The sequence below is a fragment of the Dermochelys coriacea genome, chromosome 18 (genome assembly GCF_009764565.3).
Source record: "Dermochelys coriacea isolate rDerCor1 chromosome 18, rDerCor1.pri.v4, whole genome shotgun sequence".
In the NCBI taxonomy this organism is placed as follows: Eukaryota; Metazoa; Chordata; order Testudines; family Dermochelyidae; genus Dermochelys; species Dermochelys coriacea.
In genome coordinates, this window is record NC_050085.1 from 19,813,196 (window position 1) to 19,828,854 (window position 15,659).

At 41.7% G+C, this 15,659-nt stretch overlaps 1 protein-coding gene across 5 annotated transcripts in view; it reads right to left on the reverse strand.

Annotated features, from left to right (window-relative positions):
* Positions 1–15,659, reverse strand: part of MEGF6 (multiple EGF like domains 6) — a 272,172-nt gene that overhangs the window by 99,078 nt on the left and 157,435 nt on the right. For all 5 annotated transcript variants that reach the window (XM_043499841.1, XM_038376878.2, XM_043499840.1 and 2 more), the window contains one exon: positions 15,200–15,322. In XM_043499841.1, the coding sequence (XP_043355776.1) occupies positions 15,200–15,322 (123 nt within the window). The remainder of the gene's footprint in view (positions 1–15,199; positions 15,323–15,659) is intronic.

Sequence of the window (15,659 nt, forward strand, 5' to 3'; positions counted from 1 at the left end):
CTGACATCAAATGAGGAAACCCTCCCTTTCCCATCTGACCCCCAACCAGGATCCCTCCCCAACCCTGTCACCAATGAGTGGTGAAGCCTCCTGCCATCTGACACCAGAATCATTGCCTTATCCCCCTCAGGAATGACCTAAAATCAACATCCTCTTCCTCCTCCCATGGGACTGATACTTAGCTAACCAACTGATGGCTCTCCCATTCTGCAAGTGACACCTGACCAACAGCTCTCAAACCCTGCAACTGAAAACATGGTATGAAAAGGTTGGGGAGACATTCTCCATCTATTAAAAAAAAGAGTTCCATATTTTGGATCTTTGCCCTACACAGACTGTCCTAGAGAGCAAAAGCGATGGGAGAACACCCTATATTTGGTGTCTCCAAAGCTTTCGGTCCTCCTGTGACCCGAACTGAGAACAAGAGAGCAGAGAGTATGGCTAAGGCATGGTGTTTCTCTAGCAACCACTAAGGTAAAGAAACTTTACTGGGTCTTTTTATTAATCTGATGAAATATTTCTAAATTAAGGCACTGCATTCAAGCCACACCAATTACCTTAAGAAAGTAATAATGTTATCAATTCCTGTGCTCTGGAGGATAGAATCTAAATTTAAAAAATAGAGGGGTAAGCATAGCTTATTAGATTTTCCAGAGGCCATCTCATAAAACACAATTAGCTTTCTGGAATGTTTCATAACATGGTGTTCATACGAGTGGTGGAGAATAGCAGCTCCTTTTAGTGGTATTATTTGGCCATAGCAAAATTCCAAATTAAAATTTGTGGTTTAGACTGTAATGAATATCACTCCATGAAGAATATGCAACACTGAAAGAGTCCAACCCAGGAGGAAAACAAAAGCCTAATGTGATCACAGCATACTTTCCAAAGGAAGGTGGACTCTAGTCACTTGAGTAGACTGTTCCAAATGTCAGCAGCTACCTAACCTTCCATGAATCATTCAGCTCCTCAGAATATTCATTCACTGTAACACACTGCACACTTGTCATTAATATTCTGAGTTTAAAAGAAACATTCTAAACCAAGAACTTGGACAGTTACTCTATGGAAGAAACATGATCTTTCCAGAAAATACATTATTTTTTAAAAACAGTCTGAACAAACAAAAGTCAGTTAAAACTGCTGATGTGACAAAGCATGCTTTGTTACAGCGCACCTTTCACTCACCCTCTGACCTCCATGAACACATGTGGAATGTCTATTAAAGTCCTAACCGTCCAACATAACTGGAAGAAGCTTACATGTCAATCAATGGAAGTTAGGAGCCCACATACATTTGTGGATCTGGGCCTACATCTTTATCACCTTATGCAATGTACAGATAAACAAACACCTACAACCTTAAATGGAATACTTAGCATTTATATAATGCTTTTCACCTGCAAAGTGCTTTATAAACATTGACAAATTAATCCTCACAACACCCATCTGAGGGACTTTAATGCCCCATTTTATAGACAAGAAAAATGAGGCATATAGAGGTTAATTAGCTTTTGTTAGAAGGGATCAGAATAAGAGCCAGGATTACAAATTAGGAGGTCTTGACTCAGAGTCCTGTGCTCAGACCATTCAGAAGGATAGACAAGACAGATATGCACAGTTCTTATAAGTGATGCAATAAATATTTTACTAGCTAAATGAATTAAAACCCCCTGAAAACCCAACTACCTTGATAGTAAATCTCTACTAAGTAAATGTGAAAGGCAGGGAAGCTAGGACTGTTAACAGAAAATCTGTTCTTGGCACTGGGATGGTTAGTCAAATAGACACATCACTGCAAGAATTTTGTTTTAATCTGCTTAATCACACTTCCCAGTGGAAAGCGAAAACTACTTTTCTTTCCTTTCCCTTTCTTGTTTGAATTCCATTGCACCTGACCCTTTTCTATGGACAAGTTAAGGATGAGGTAAAATAAAAGGCTCATTAATCAACCGTACTGATGATAGCAAATTAAGAAGGCTTGTAAACACAGTGAAACTGTAGCTCGAACTAGTGAGTTTCGAAGATTGGGCACCATCCAATAGCATGAAGTGAAAGGTGGATAAATGTGGGCAATGGATAAAACAATCTAACTAGAAATGCTAAAATCAGAGCAGACTGGTTTGAGAGCAGCAGTCCAGAAAAAGACCTGGGGTGAAATTAGTTAGCAAATTTCATGTGCAATCCCTGCAGAACGTTCTTGCAATATAAGCAAACATTATTCTAGGATGTAACATTGGAATACTGTGTATTTTGTAAGTCTGGAGAGGTTTCTGAATTCCTCAGCCTCAGGAAGACCACAGAGAGTTCTGAGTACAGTTCTGGGTGCCACAAAACAGAAAAAGACCTTGACAAACTGGAGTATCCAAAGAAAAGGTGCAATAAAGACTAGAGGGCACGACATGTAAGGAGAGTCTGAGGGACTGTGCAAGGGAGAAGAGGCAGCCAAGCAGGGAACATGCAAACAATCCAGAAATACCCAAGAGATACTAACTAAAAGGAAGGGAAGCAAAGGGGCAGACAAGGGAAATTAATGCCTGATAATATGGAGTAAGGTCCATCAAGCAATGGAATAATCCACTGTGGAAGTCACAGATGCTCCTTGGCTATGTTCACTCAAAGCATACTGGGTGGAGAAGAGCTGCTCCTGCACTCATGAGTGTAGCAAGCATGCTGCATGCAGGCATGACATAGAGCAACGGGGACCTGCGGCTGAAACTCTGCAGGGCTGAAGTCAGTGCTGTCCCCACCTGGTCTGAAGCCCCACCCCCGCTGGACCCTGGAGTTTTTATACCATGTTGAGCAGGGCCTCAGCAAGAAAAAGGTTGAGAACCCCTGACAGAGAGCTTACTAGCTTGGAGGAAACATGTTTGGGATCTTCCTTAAGTCTTTTAGCATGCTACTAGATGTCTGACTATCAGCCCCGGCTGTGTTATAGTTATTGCATTGTGTGTCATGATAAGCCTTCATGGCGAGATTACAAGAGCAAGAACATATGATTTTCAAATACCAGAGATCAATCTAGACTAAGTGTCTTTTTTCCCAACAGTGAACAATGCCTGATGCTTTAGAGGAAGGTGTAAAAGTCCCATAATAACTGAATTATGCAATTCTCTAGTACAGGGGAACTTTTCTTTTTGGTTTCACCAGATGTTCAGTTTATTTTAAGCAAGTGGACTGATAGTTCCGGGGCTGGGGAAGCAGGGGGTTGGCAACAGACTGGCCTTTAGCTACACACCAGCCTTCACTGAGACAGGAGGGTCCCTTTCCAAGCCTTATCTGTTAAGCTAATAATCTCCATATGTCACAGGGAGCTTGGCTTGTAGTGCATACAGTAGGAAGTGACAGCAAAACCCTATACACATCTGATACTCTCCCCATAACCGCAGCTTCCTTCTCTCTCATGCGGCCTGTTCACATTTCAGCCTCCAGATTCTTCTGCAGCACAAACCAGTTATCATCCCACCACTGGGTGGGCTCAGCCCCATGTGCTGCATTTCATCAGCACAATAAGTTTGCACTCAGTACACTGGAGCTCAGAGACTCCCATCAGAGCTTCCCTTTTAACCTGCTGCTGTTCTTCCCCTTTCCAGGGGGCAGCTTTGGCTATTAATGCTTTTGGGTTAATGCTTTTGACCTTCAATTAACCAGCTGCCATTGTGTATATGATTTCCATTCTATTCCCTAGTTTTAAACAGACTATACCTGCCAGACTACCTTAGCTGAAGGAATAGGAATTGGCAAGCACTGGAAAGCCAATAGTTTTTAACCCTTTCAGTTCAGCTCGCTCAATGAAGGTTGTGTTTTCCTAGGTAGAACCATCACTTAAGGAGAGCAACTGAGCAGAGTGGGCCAGTGAAGTGAACAGGTCCTGTAGGAGGCTCAGAGGACTACATCGACCCATGACAGCATATAACAACCCTCGTCTTAGCTGGTGGAAACTGCCAACACAGCAAGAAGAGACCTTCGAGCACTATTTTCAAAGTAACTTCACACAGGAAAAAAAATGTGTGTGGACTCTGGTGTCAGAAATGCCAGCTGTGTAGCCTGTACTTTGAACACAAGTTGGAAGCATTTAGAAATGCAGCTGTTTGAGTTCATAAGGAGAGAAGAGTGTATGCATGTGTGCACACAAATGCACAGGAAGGTAATACTGAATCTCAATTTGCTGATACAAAGTAGGTGGATGATGGAGTCCTCTAGTTTGTCAGTGCTATTGACAGTGCATTCACAACACTTTCTCTTGACAAATCTCCCAGCGTGGTGTTGGCATTTGTGAACTATGGAAACACACCAGTTTTGTGCAGGTGCTTCTTCTGTTCAGTGGCAGTTTGGGTGGGACAGTTGGCATGTTTTCCCAAGCCCGTTTGGGTTCCCTGCATATCCAGCACGTCGTAGTTACATCTGCAACACTGTCTTGCATGCAGTGATGTAGCATGATGAACTGCTCTGGGTCTTCCTGCCTGTGGGGAGATATCTGACAAGCCAGGGAGAAGGACAAATGGTTTGCAGCTTTACTCCAGTCTCCTGGAAACAATGCCATGGCCCACGCTTCATTCTCCACTGCTCACTTGAAACAAAACAGTGGTACAAAAGGAACAAATTGTCACCCTTGAAGTCTCAGAGAGGGTAAAGACTGAGCGGGCACAGAGAATGACCCCCCCCTTTTTACCCAGAGATGTTCCTTCCAGGTCAGATGGGGAGCACGTTGACTAGGTCGGATGAGGGTAGCTTGCACTGATACTACCCCAACTGCATGCTTTCTGTGAATAAAACAGCAGACTCTGGTTCTCAGGGTTGTAAATCTTCAGCCTTTTACAAGTGTTACAGTCATTTCCAATGTGCAGTCATGAGGGAACTGAGGCACATGTGTACACAGGCAAACTGAGGCACAAGCTGACACAGTGAGTTAGTTAGTCCGGACTAGAACTCTTAAGTCCAGACTCGCAGCCTTCTGCCCACATTCCATTCCAGGCACCAAGCTAATTATGCTCAAAAGAAATGTTCAAATTCTAGCTCCATCCCCAAACAGATAACAACTAGACCTAGAACTAGAGCCACAGACAATTCATTTCAAATGGTATTAAAGAGAGGGGGAAATTCCTGTAGGTTAGCATCATCAGTGGATGAACTGGGGCATTTCACTATTAAATTCCTGAATTCAAAATCAAAATCAGGCTAGTCTAACATGGATTCCAGGATAATCTAGGGATTTAAAGGAGAAACAGAGGAAGCTTCACCTAGATTTAGAGACTGCACAAAGCAGAAGACGCAAGACTACCGGGTGATTATGGTTTACAGCATTCACTTGCCACTCTGGCCTTTGATTCCCTACTAATCTATGCTGTGAAGAAGTTTGGCACCACTCAGATATGTTTGTCTACACTGAGAGGAAGTGTACGTTCCAATCTGTTTAGCTACGACATTCTGACAATGCAGATAGCAGGTCAGCTGTTCTATCATTGTGCTGTGCTGTAACATTGACTTTGGAAGAGTCACATAAATAAACTGAAGGGGAAATTTAACACATCCCAGTCACAGACTGAATGCCCAAAAGTATTCCAGACAGATATTTGAACCCCTCTAAATGTGCATAAGGAAAATGTTAGTTGATAATTAAATAAATAGAGCCCCCTATGTGCAGAACTACATTTGTTTCACAAAATCCAGCTAAAACTTGAAATTTCATTTCAGTTGATGCCCCTGTCTTCAGAAGGGTTTCAAAAGTTCAAAGATGCTTCCTCCATGAATAAGAAGTGACATTTACCCAAACAACCTAAAAATAACGGTTTGTGAGGACCACACTTCAGAGTTTTGGGGACCACTTGCAAGTCATGCTCAGTTCACAATACCACATGCACCGCTGTTTGGAAGAGTTCTTAATTTTGTATTGAGTCACTGTCCTACAGCTGCCCACTCTCCTGACAGTAAAAAAGTTGCATCTCAGTCTGTCTAGGGTTGTACATCACAGGAAACCTTTCAAGATGGTGACAAACTTCCTGCACAAATTCTACAATGCAACAGCAGCTAATAACAAAACTAATGGCCAGAAACTGTGCCATGATTCTGAACCTGCTGACACTTTAGGACCTGTAGTTGAACAACAAATGGGTACCTTGTTTTATGACTCTTGGTCTAAATGTTGCAGATTATAACGGGATATTCTTTGACAATGCTAGCCCTAGTTGTGTTTGAGTCTTTACACTCTCCAGTTTTGCTGCTGAAATGGAGCTTCTCACTTGAGAATGTATCTAGAAAGCCAGTGCTACATTAGACCTTCGAGTCAGATTCTGCAGTCACACTTGCAAACCCTCTGCAGTCTCCTTATGGGGAACACTTCCCGTATCAACTGGAACAGCACTTTGCAGCTAGTACGCTGCAAGGCCAAGTAGTCTGGCAGGCAGATTTACTTCTTACTGAGGTGCAATAGCCGTTCCATAATTAAGGCTGCATCCCATTTTTGCCTTTGAGGAAACTTTAAAGCCTCTTATTCATAAGCATTATGTGCCCACTGCCTCTAGGCCTCTACGCAAAAGGCTCCATCAACTCCAAGCTCTGGTCCTCAATAGTCCCAGCCCTGAATCTTGAACTCCCGCCTGAATCTGTTTGAGATCCAAACACAACTCTCCTCAGAGCAACTATAGGATTAAACAGACACTATGCTTGAAGTCAATAGGCAGCCTTTCAGTTCATAGGAGAATGGGGAATAAAGAGCTAATAAGTTGCCCAAATAACTCAAAAAAAGAAAACTGAGTGAAAGCATTTTTCTGTACCACCCACCCAGCCCTGGCTAAAGCAGTCTGTCTCTCTGCCCTACCTCTGTCTGCACTTGTTGGGCAGTCATGGGAAAGATGCCAGGCAGATGACTTAGATACCCCAATGTCAAAACAGAAGAACAGGCAGGGTACATTAAAAGTATGACAATGAACCTACTGTTCTAGTTGCTCAGCCAATCCACAAGCCAGGAGCTGGTCTGCTGCCTCTCAGGGCAGGTATATAAGCTTCCAGGAAAGACAGCAGCTCCATGTCCAATGTCACTTCACAGCTTGGAACTCTCCCCTGCCTGACAGTGGTGGTGGATTCCATAGACCTTTGTCCAGCACAGCTTCCAGCCCTACACCCGCCTTGTTCCAACCCCACTCTTCATGCCTGATTCTGGCTCCAGTTTCCAACCTGACTGCCACCACACAGACCACTAGGCCCTTCCACTGCTTCAACCACAAGACATGATCAGCCACATCTTGGTTTCTGCCACTACATGCAACATACTAATGACACTCCATACCACGTTTACAATACACACCTAAATAGGTTAGAAATTTTTGGTGGGGCGAAATCACTATGGGATTGCTATGAGATATAGTTACTCTCAGCATTAGGTCACCAGTTCAAATTCAATTCATGTCCATAGAGATGAAAGTTAGCACCATGAGTGGCTATTCAACACCAATAATGAAGTAAGTTTGGCAACCTCTGTCTAGTTCATAGTTGGGTACATCACAGCACTAAATGGCTCCGTTGTTTCTAGTCTCAGCAGAGGAGGCCAGGACTGCCTAAGTTCTGACCGCTCTTCTGTCTAAACATGCTCCCCCTAGCCCACAGGTGAAAACAGTATGGGCACATATGCACTGCTACTGCTTGTGCTGTACCTGTTCCGCGGATAAGGGGACTTCAGCCCTAAGGGTTGCAAATCAGACCCAAACACCAGTGGTGAATTCATTTTAAACAGAGACTATTTCTTAACTGTGAAAAAGAAATGCTCTTTTAATTCAGTCCTCTGATGGGAGTTGCTAACATGCCAGATGGCAGGAGTTAATTGAAAGATCATGTATCCATGGAAGATGTGGCATGAGATCTTCTCAACTTGTCAATAAGTCAGTCAAACTCTGGGACAGCCAATCACTTCCCAGAAATTCTTACGTTCCCTCTGGGTCAAAGGAAAACCTGCACCCATTTCTGAGATCCCACCCATTACCCAATCAATCTCCACCATGGGATGAAAGGATTGATTTTTCCCCTTTTTTTTCTTTTAACTGCATTTCTCATTTTCTATATCTTTTACTGTGAGTGAGTGACTCAACATAACAAATCCCTCCAATACTAGTTAGCATGAGGCATGTGTTTCCCCAAGAATTAAATTACATTCATCTCAGGGGCTGCCAAGCCCTCAGAGCAGGTTGTTGAGATTCAAGTGTTTTCCACAAAGTTTCCTACCCTAAACACAAACATCAAGTCCTGGGGTTTTCACCTTTATCCCAAACCCCTGCTGATGTTATTGTGTGGCTTTTTGTCTAACAGATACATCAAAGGGGAAGACTCCAAAGGGGCTTGCGATTTGGTGTCACCAAAATATCACAAGAGCCATTAATCAAGTCACATGATGAAGACAGTAAAACAGTGGCCTTTGCCCCCATGGCTCATGCTCTCAGGATATTCTCAAAGATGTGAATTCCATCTCAATTTTGGGAACCTCTGTGTCCAACGTGGAACCAAGGAGGAGGACAGGATGCAGAGCCCCTCGCACTTTGGAGTTCTGATTGTTTTATTCAAAGTCCAACAGGGTTTCCAGTAAGAAAAGCAAGTTTCAAACTTTAAATCTCTCTTTGTGTCTCTTGTGCCTTTACTTTAAAAAAAAAAAAAAAAAAAAAAAAAAAAAAAAAAAAAAAAAAAAAAAAAAACACACACTGTACAAAAATGGATCTAGGCCTATTAACTCTTCTTTACATACCCCTTAACAAACAGGATATTTGAAGGCGATTTCCAGTTCTGAGGTACACACAAGAGTAAATTTAAACTGCTCCAGATGAAGCAGAGTACACACTGCCACAGGAATAAGAATTTTTGCTGATGAGCTCAGCACAAGCACCATGATTTGTCACTATTTTATCCCTCATATAATTACTTACTGTGACCCTCAGAGCCCCTCAATGCCAAGTGGCAAAGGGTTCATTGTTTTGCAATAGTGACTTCTATCAGGTCTGACAAACTCACTATACCTAACACACTGCTTTCATGGTATTTATCCATAAATAGTGTCTTGTAAGATGTCAAATGAAAGACAGTGACACACTGGTTATTAATATCATTGCAAAGGATATGTACAGACACTGTATAAGGATTTATGTATACACAATGAAAAGGAAACAAAGCAGAGTTCAGAATTGGGTTTTCTGTCAGACAAAGCACGTCTGTTCACCTATCCCTTTCTGTGTCATAAATTAAGCACTGAAAGCCAAACACAATGGGAGCTCCATTTACATTCCAAGTCAACAGAAACCTGTGAAGTCAAAGAGCACACAGGAAAAAAAACAAAGAGGAGAAGAGTGTTATCTGGTGGTGCACTTCAAAAGGACACACTTCAAAGGTTTTCTGGACTATATCTGGACAGGGTTTTCTGGACAGGGACAGCATCCCGGTTATCTATCACTGAGGAAAGAAGAAAGAGAACACTTTGTGCATCCAGGAACAGTGGATCCCAACCATGCTGGGAAGTTGCTTGAGGTGAGAACTTACTTCAGACAAGGATTTTAGTGTGTTAAAGTTAAGTTTAGACTCCAAGAAGAGTGTTATCCTTTTGTTTCGTATGTAACCATGCTGTTTCCAATATTCTTACCCACTACTCATTTGAGTCTTTGATTCTCTGTTCTACGATATTAAACTTGTTTTTGTTTTTATTACAAATACATCTCAGTGCTGTGTTATTAAGCAACGCGCGACTCCTCAGTTGACTCAAACAAGTGAACTTGGTAATTATTCGCAAAAAAAAAGGAGTACTTGTGGCACCTTAGAGACTAACAAATTTATTAGAGCATAAGCTTTCGTGAGGTACAGCTCACTTCATCGGATGAAGTGAGCTGTAGCTCACGAAAGCTTATGCTCTAAGCTTATGCTCTAATAAATTTGTTAGTCTCTAAGGTGCCACAAGTACTCCTTTTCGCAAATACAGACTAACACAGCTGCTACTCTGAAACTTGGTAATTATTGTGAGCACCAGCAACGGGAGCTGTACACTGCAAGGAATGCACTTAGATGGGCTCGGGGACCGGGATGCACCTTTTGATACCTGCAAGGCAAAGTCAGGGCTGGCAGAATTCTGAGGCTAATGCTTAAGTGGAAGAGAGGCTGGCAGTGTCCAGGAGCTGACATGCAGAAACTACAAGAAAGAGGCAATGAGGTGACTTTCCGTCCTGGGCACCCAGAGGAAGCATCACAATTACACCTGAGCAAAATGACTGCAAATTTTGTGTAAAATGCCTTCCAAATCAGAACCCACTTTGAACAGATATAAGTGACCACAAAAGGGTCAAAATTTTGGAGAGTCAGACCCAAAAGCTTTGGATGAGGTTATTCAAACCACGGTAAAGTGGGAATTGGATTGGTAATATTAAAAGAGACTTGAGATTTCCAGCACCTGTCAGTTTAGACAGGACTGGAAATGCCATAGGAATAGACTCGCTCATGAAATGTCTGCCCTTTATGGTCCCAGCTATTTAAAAAACAAACAAACAAAAAATTTAATTGAGTCTATGTTTGGGGCAAAGGTTCATGTCAATTTTAATTTTAGCCAAACCATTTTGCCCATATGTATTGTATAACAGCACCACATGATCTGTACTAGAGTGTAATTGGGTGGTTCACTCCCACCAGTATCATGAACCCCTTAATCATCTGACAGGTTTCAGAGTAGCAGCTGTGTTAGTCTGTATTCGCAAAAAGAAAAGGAGTATTTGTGGCACCTTAGAGACTAACAAATTTATTTGAGCATAAGCTTTCGTGAGCTACAGCTCACTTCATCTGTTGTAGCTCACGAAAGCTTATGCTCAAATAAATTTGTTAGTCTCTAAGGTGCCACAAGTACTCCTTTTCTTTTTAATCATTGTTCAGGGAATACTGGGGAGATTCAAAATGCCTTAACTTGGCTCAGATAAGGACAAAGCTGTTTTTCACACATCTTGATAATGTGTGTAACAAGCCAGGAAATACTTTTCAGCTATTTTAAACAAAACATGACAAATATACCAAACTGGCAAGGATGCAACATTTTTTCTCAAAAATTCCTCGATGTCCAAATCAATGTTCACTAAAATGGCTCTCTCCCAGTATGTCAGTAATGTTTATTAATTACTTTGAATAGTTTCTGCTTTCTCCCACTAAGCAAATCAGTGTAGTAAACTGATAATTCTACTACAAAACGTGTGACAATAATAATATATCAATATCACATGCTGAGTTTGGTGCTTTAACTCTTACTAAAGAAAATATGTTTTCTTTATATTTTTAATGCTGTAAGAACTTGGTAAAGGTGTCCTTTTCATACAATTTCAGCTAATGCTGGGATTGGCACACATTCAGAAAAAATACAACTAATTCTTGGCTCTGGTTATCAAATAATCTCTTGCAATAGTCTAACACTGAGGTCCAGCCATCCCAAAACTGGTATAGCAGATAACAGCAGAACTCGTATAGCAGATAATTCCTGGGGAGGAGGGGGCAGAATTTAGCTCTAGTAGAAAACTAGTAGAAAACAGGCTGTATAATGATAATGAATTCAAGCTCTAGGGGGGAAATGTCCATATGATTGAGGCTTACTTTGGGGCCTAGACTATTACATTTCACAGTCACATTTCACTTTACAGAACATAGAAATGTGCATCTCTTTGCCTATTTTGTGGAAATAGCAATTTCAAAGTGGAAGATGGGGAACAATGTAAAGACTCTTTGGGTGAAATCCCAGCTCTGTTAAGACAACGGCAAAACTCCTGTTGACTTCAATAGGGCCAGGATTTACCCATAAAGCCTGATTTTCATCCTAGCCTCAAACCAGACAGCCTTTTCCACCTCTGTGGGTGCAACTGGTATCATTTTAGATATCCATGCTACTGACTGTGCCCAGAAACTGAGCACTTCTGCTGGATGACTGAATGACGTCAGGACTGTGTGAGTAGAGGAAAGAGAGCTTGTCCTTTAAAATTTAGTTGTTAGTACTCTAACTTCTGGGCTACTCTGTGGGTGAAGTCATGGACCTATAAAACCCTCCTTATAAACATAATGATTCATGCCTAAACCACGGTGTGGACTGGTACTAAGGTACGAACATGGCAGAAAATGAGAAAATTAATCTTCCTGGAAGTTGAGCATTACCACCAGGCCTCTGTAGAATGATCTATTAATTCTTCCTAATGGCTAAGGTGCTATCCATTATATTCACATTCTGTAGTACTCTCAATCACATGATTAAACTATTATTGCAAAAGTAATTTAAATACAAAAATATAACGTTCCCCTCAGACACGATTTTAGAAGAGATGACAATACTGATGCTGAACAGGCTACGTGATTTTGGACAGACTCTGCCACTCTCTGAAGAGCATTAAAATGACATTCTGTGTCCAGCCAGTATGAAATGCTTATTAGGAAATGACACGAGACAAGGAATTCCCAGCAGGGGATGGCAAAGGGGGTATCAGTTAGTAGTTTTTTAATGGCTTGGACCCTTGCTGAAGGGCATTTTTTATATCAACATAAAAACAAGAGCAAATATATATAGAAAACAAGCAGAAGGAGATGGGACAGGGACTTTGACTGAAGTAAACAAGCAGCAAGTAAGATGAAACTGGATTTTCTATTCAAGCAAATGGCTGGATCTATGCTCACATTTTCCTTCCAATTTCACACTGCTGCACCAGTTCAAAGGAAGATAAACTGGACACCTCGAAATTAAAAATGCCAACTTAGCTGGATATTTTCTTCTAGGAGCAGCTTTTACACATGAATCCACACAATCCCATATTGTGGATGCCCCTTCATTTGACATACTGCTCCCATTCCCAGGACCATTGTAAAGGAGAGTTTCAGTTTTCAAAGAAGGCCAGTGCAAACTTACCACCATTTAGATGGAGCCCAGTGGTGTGTCAGTCCTGGGGGGAAAGGAATAGGTGAGTACTTGTAAGAGGAGCATTTTATGTGGAAGTGGGTAAAAGGAATGGATATTTCAATCCTGGCACAGAAGACTTTTCTTTAGCATCACAGACTCCGTTGAGAGGCCTGTTAACTTGCTCTACAATCTCAAAAGGTGCTGGCTGATTTAAGATTGTTTTATTCAAGTCTGGATTTGACGTCAGAAAACTCAAGGCAATTCTGCCTTTCCAGGATGTTTGTTTTAGGCTTCAGCCACCATGCTGTAAATTACTAGGAAATGGAAAAAAATGGAGGAATATTTCAACAGAGGCTTCTCTCTCACTGATCACCATCCAAGCACCCCAGAATGAGGTATCAAATTCTGCAAGATTTCCACTCAAAACCATAAATTTCTCCCCAAAATTAGAAACTCCACCAAAGTTCACTTGAAATCTTTCCAAATTTATATATTTTGCATTGCTCTCTCTCTCACCTAGCTGAAGAGACTAAAGGAAATTTAACAAGCTAAAATAATTAGCAAGTCTGCTTTATTGCAATAAAAGAAAATGTTCTTTCAGCAATTGTCCCAACTGGTGGTGTTGTCAGTACTGAAATATAATTGATTAATTACATTACTAGTGCAAGCTTTCCTACTTGGGAGCATTAGTGCAGAATACTGCAGAGTATTGTTATTTAATAAGAGCAGGCTTCTTTAAACTACAAATATAAACAACCACCTGTTTTCCAAGCATACTTCCCCCTTTCCTTGAATAATCAGAACAAATCTGTCCTCCTAAAACCAGCTCAGCCAAAAGTTTTCCAAAACATTGTCAAGAAGGCTAAAATGCTTTGAAACCACAAACAGCCCTTCTCCTCTCAGAGACAGGACACAGCTGGGAATGGGCACAAACAGAACTGTTACATTCCTGAAGAGAGAGCATTCAGTGATTTCCCCTCACAAAAGGAAGTTCTATTAGGAGTGAGATAATAACGTTGTCCAACAGAAAGAAAGAAAGAAAGAAAGAAAGAAAGAAAGAAAGAAAGAAAGAAAGAAAGAAAGATACTAGATGGCCTCTCCCGGCTAATGGCCTTTCATTCCCTTGGAAATCTGGCTGAAATTTAAGATACCATTGCTGTCTCCCAGTAGCAAGAAGAGGCTTTCAAATGGAAGGTACCCTGGATGAAGGAATAAAAGACATACTGTAATTAAGAGCATGTGTCAAACCAAGCAGTTAAGCTGCAATCAAACATCTATGGAGCATGTAGTTGGTATATGTTTTGTATTTGCTCTCCTAGTTACAGTTGTCATAAAGGAAAACAAAAGTCCCACGCTCGGTCCCATCCAATATACTAAAGCTAAACCTTATTTCCTCCTATTCCTTCTCATAAGGGGAGGGTGTTGGATGTCAATATAATTAAAATTTTATTTTGCATTCTGAAATTACAAAAAGAGGAAGAATTCTACCGGAGTGCGGCATGATCCCAGGGGTCTGGGATCAACTATTGTGTTCCATGTGCAATCACATACACCACCCCCAAATATGCCCAGTCTCTCCTATACACTCCACAGTACTACTCCAGACTATACACACCTCCCTCACAAACCCCCATCCAATCTCCCCAAACCCTATTATTCCTACCCTTCCCACCCCACCCCCACACACCCCATCTACACGATTATTTATCTTGCAAACCATCCTGAGATACAATTTGTGTGGAAGACAGTATTTTAAATACAGCTGGATTGTAAAGAAGAAGAGGGCTAAGGGTCTTGAACAGCAGAAGGGCAAAGGGTCTCAACACTACAGACAGACACTTTAAAGCACCCACTACAACAGCCGACTCTTACTCTACAAATCACAGGAAGATCCGATCTGTTCTGTAGAAATCTTTAAGCATTACTCTGCTATAAAATTTGGTAAGGCCTGGCTTTATAATTTCAGAATTTCTAAGGCTTGCGACAAAGCTCTGTCCTTGCATCCGTGGGTCCCGCGTTTCCTGGCGGATTTCGCTAGGCCTCAGAGGCTCACTGTGATCCTCCACGTAACCCTTCTCTCTAGAGACAAGGGTCACAGTCTACTGAGCCATTTTCATCATAAGCCAGCGAGGGAGGTGATGAGAAGTTATCCTTCCTTGCACAGTTTCTGTTGTCTCCCACTACTTTTCTATAGCCATCTGGCCTTGCCCCGTCACAGGCTACAAAGCAATTCTTTGTAACATACATGCAGCTGTAGGAGCCAAGGGAATTCATCAAAGCCCCCAATGGCTGGCCCACGCCAATGGGCTGTCATCCCATTCCTACCTTCGCATGCCTTCCCGTCTCCCTTCAGCCTCAGCCCATCAGGGCACTTGCAGTAGAAGCTCCCAATCGTATTGCAGCACTGGGACTCACAACCACTGTACCCGGCTTCGCATTCATTGACATCTGAAAGAGATGAGAAATTGGAGCGGGGGAAAAAGAACATGAGAGATTTCAGTGGAGAACCAAACCAGAAGGATGATTAATGTGAGATAAAAAAAAAAGTGTGTCTATTTTCCATACACTTCTCTCTTATTTTTTAATTAGATATCTAGTGCCAATAATAAAAAAAATAAAGGGTAAATTGTACAAAATAATTCTCCTGAGTGCATGCTAAGGGATACATTTTAAAGCTTAAAATGTAGCTACAAAATAGGTACTTATCCCACTGAACATGCAGTACATATGTTTGCATGCACAGAGATATTTACACTCAAATATATCCTATTTCCCCCAGTAATAC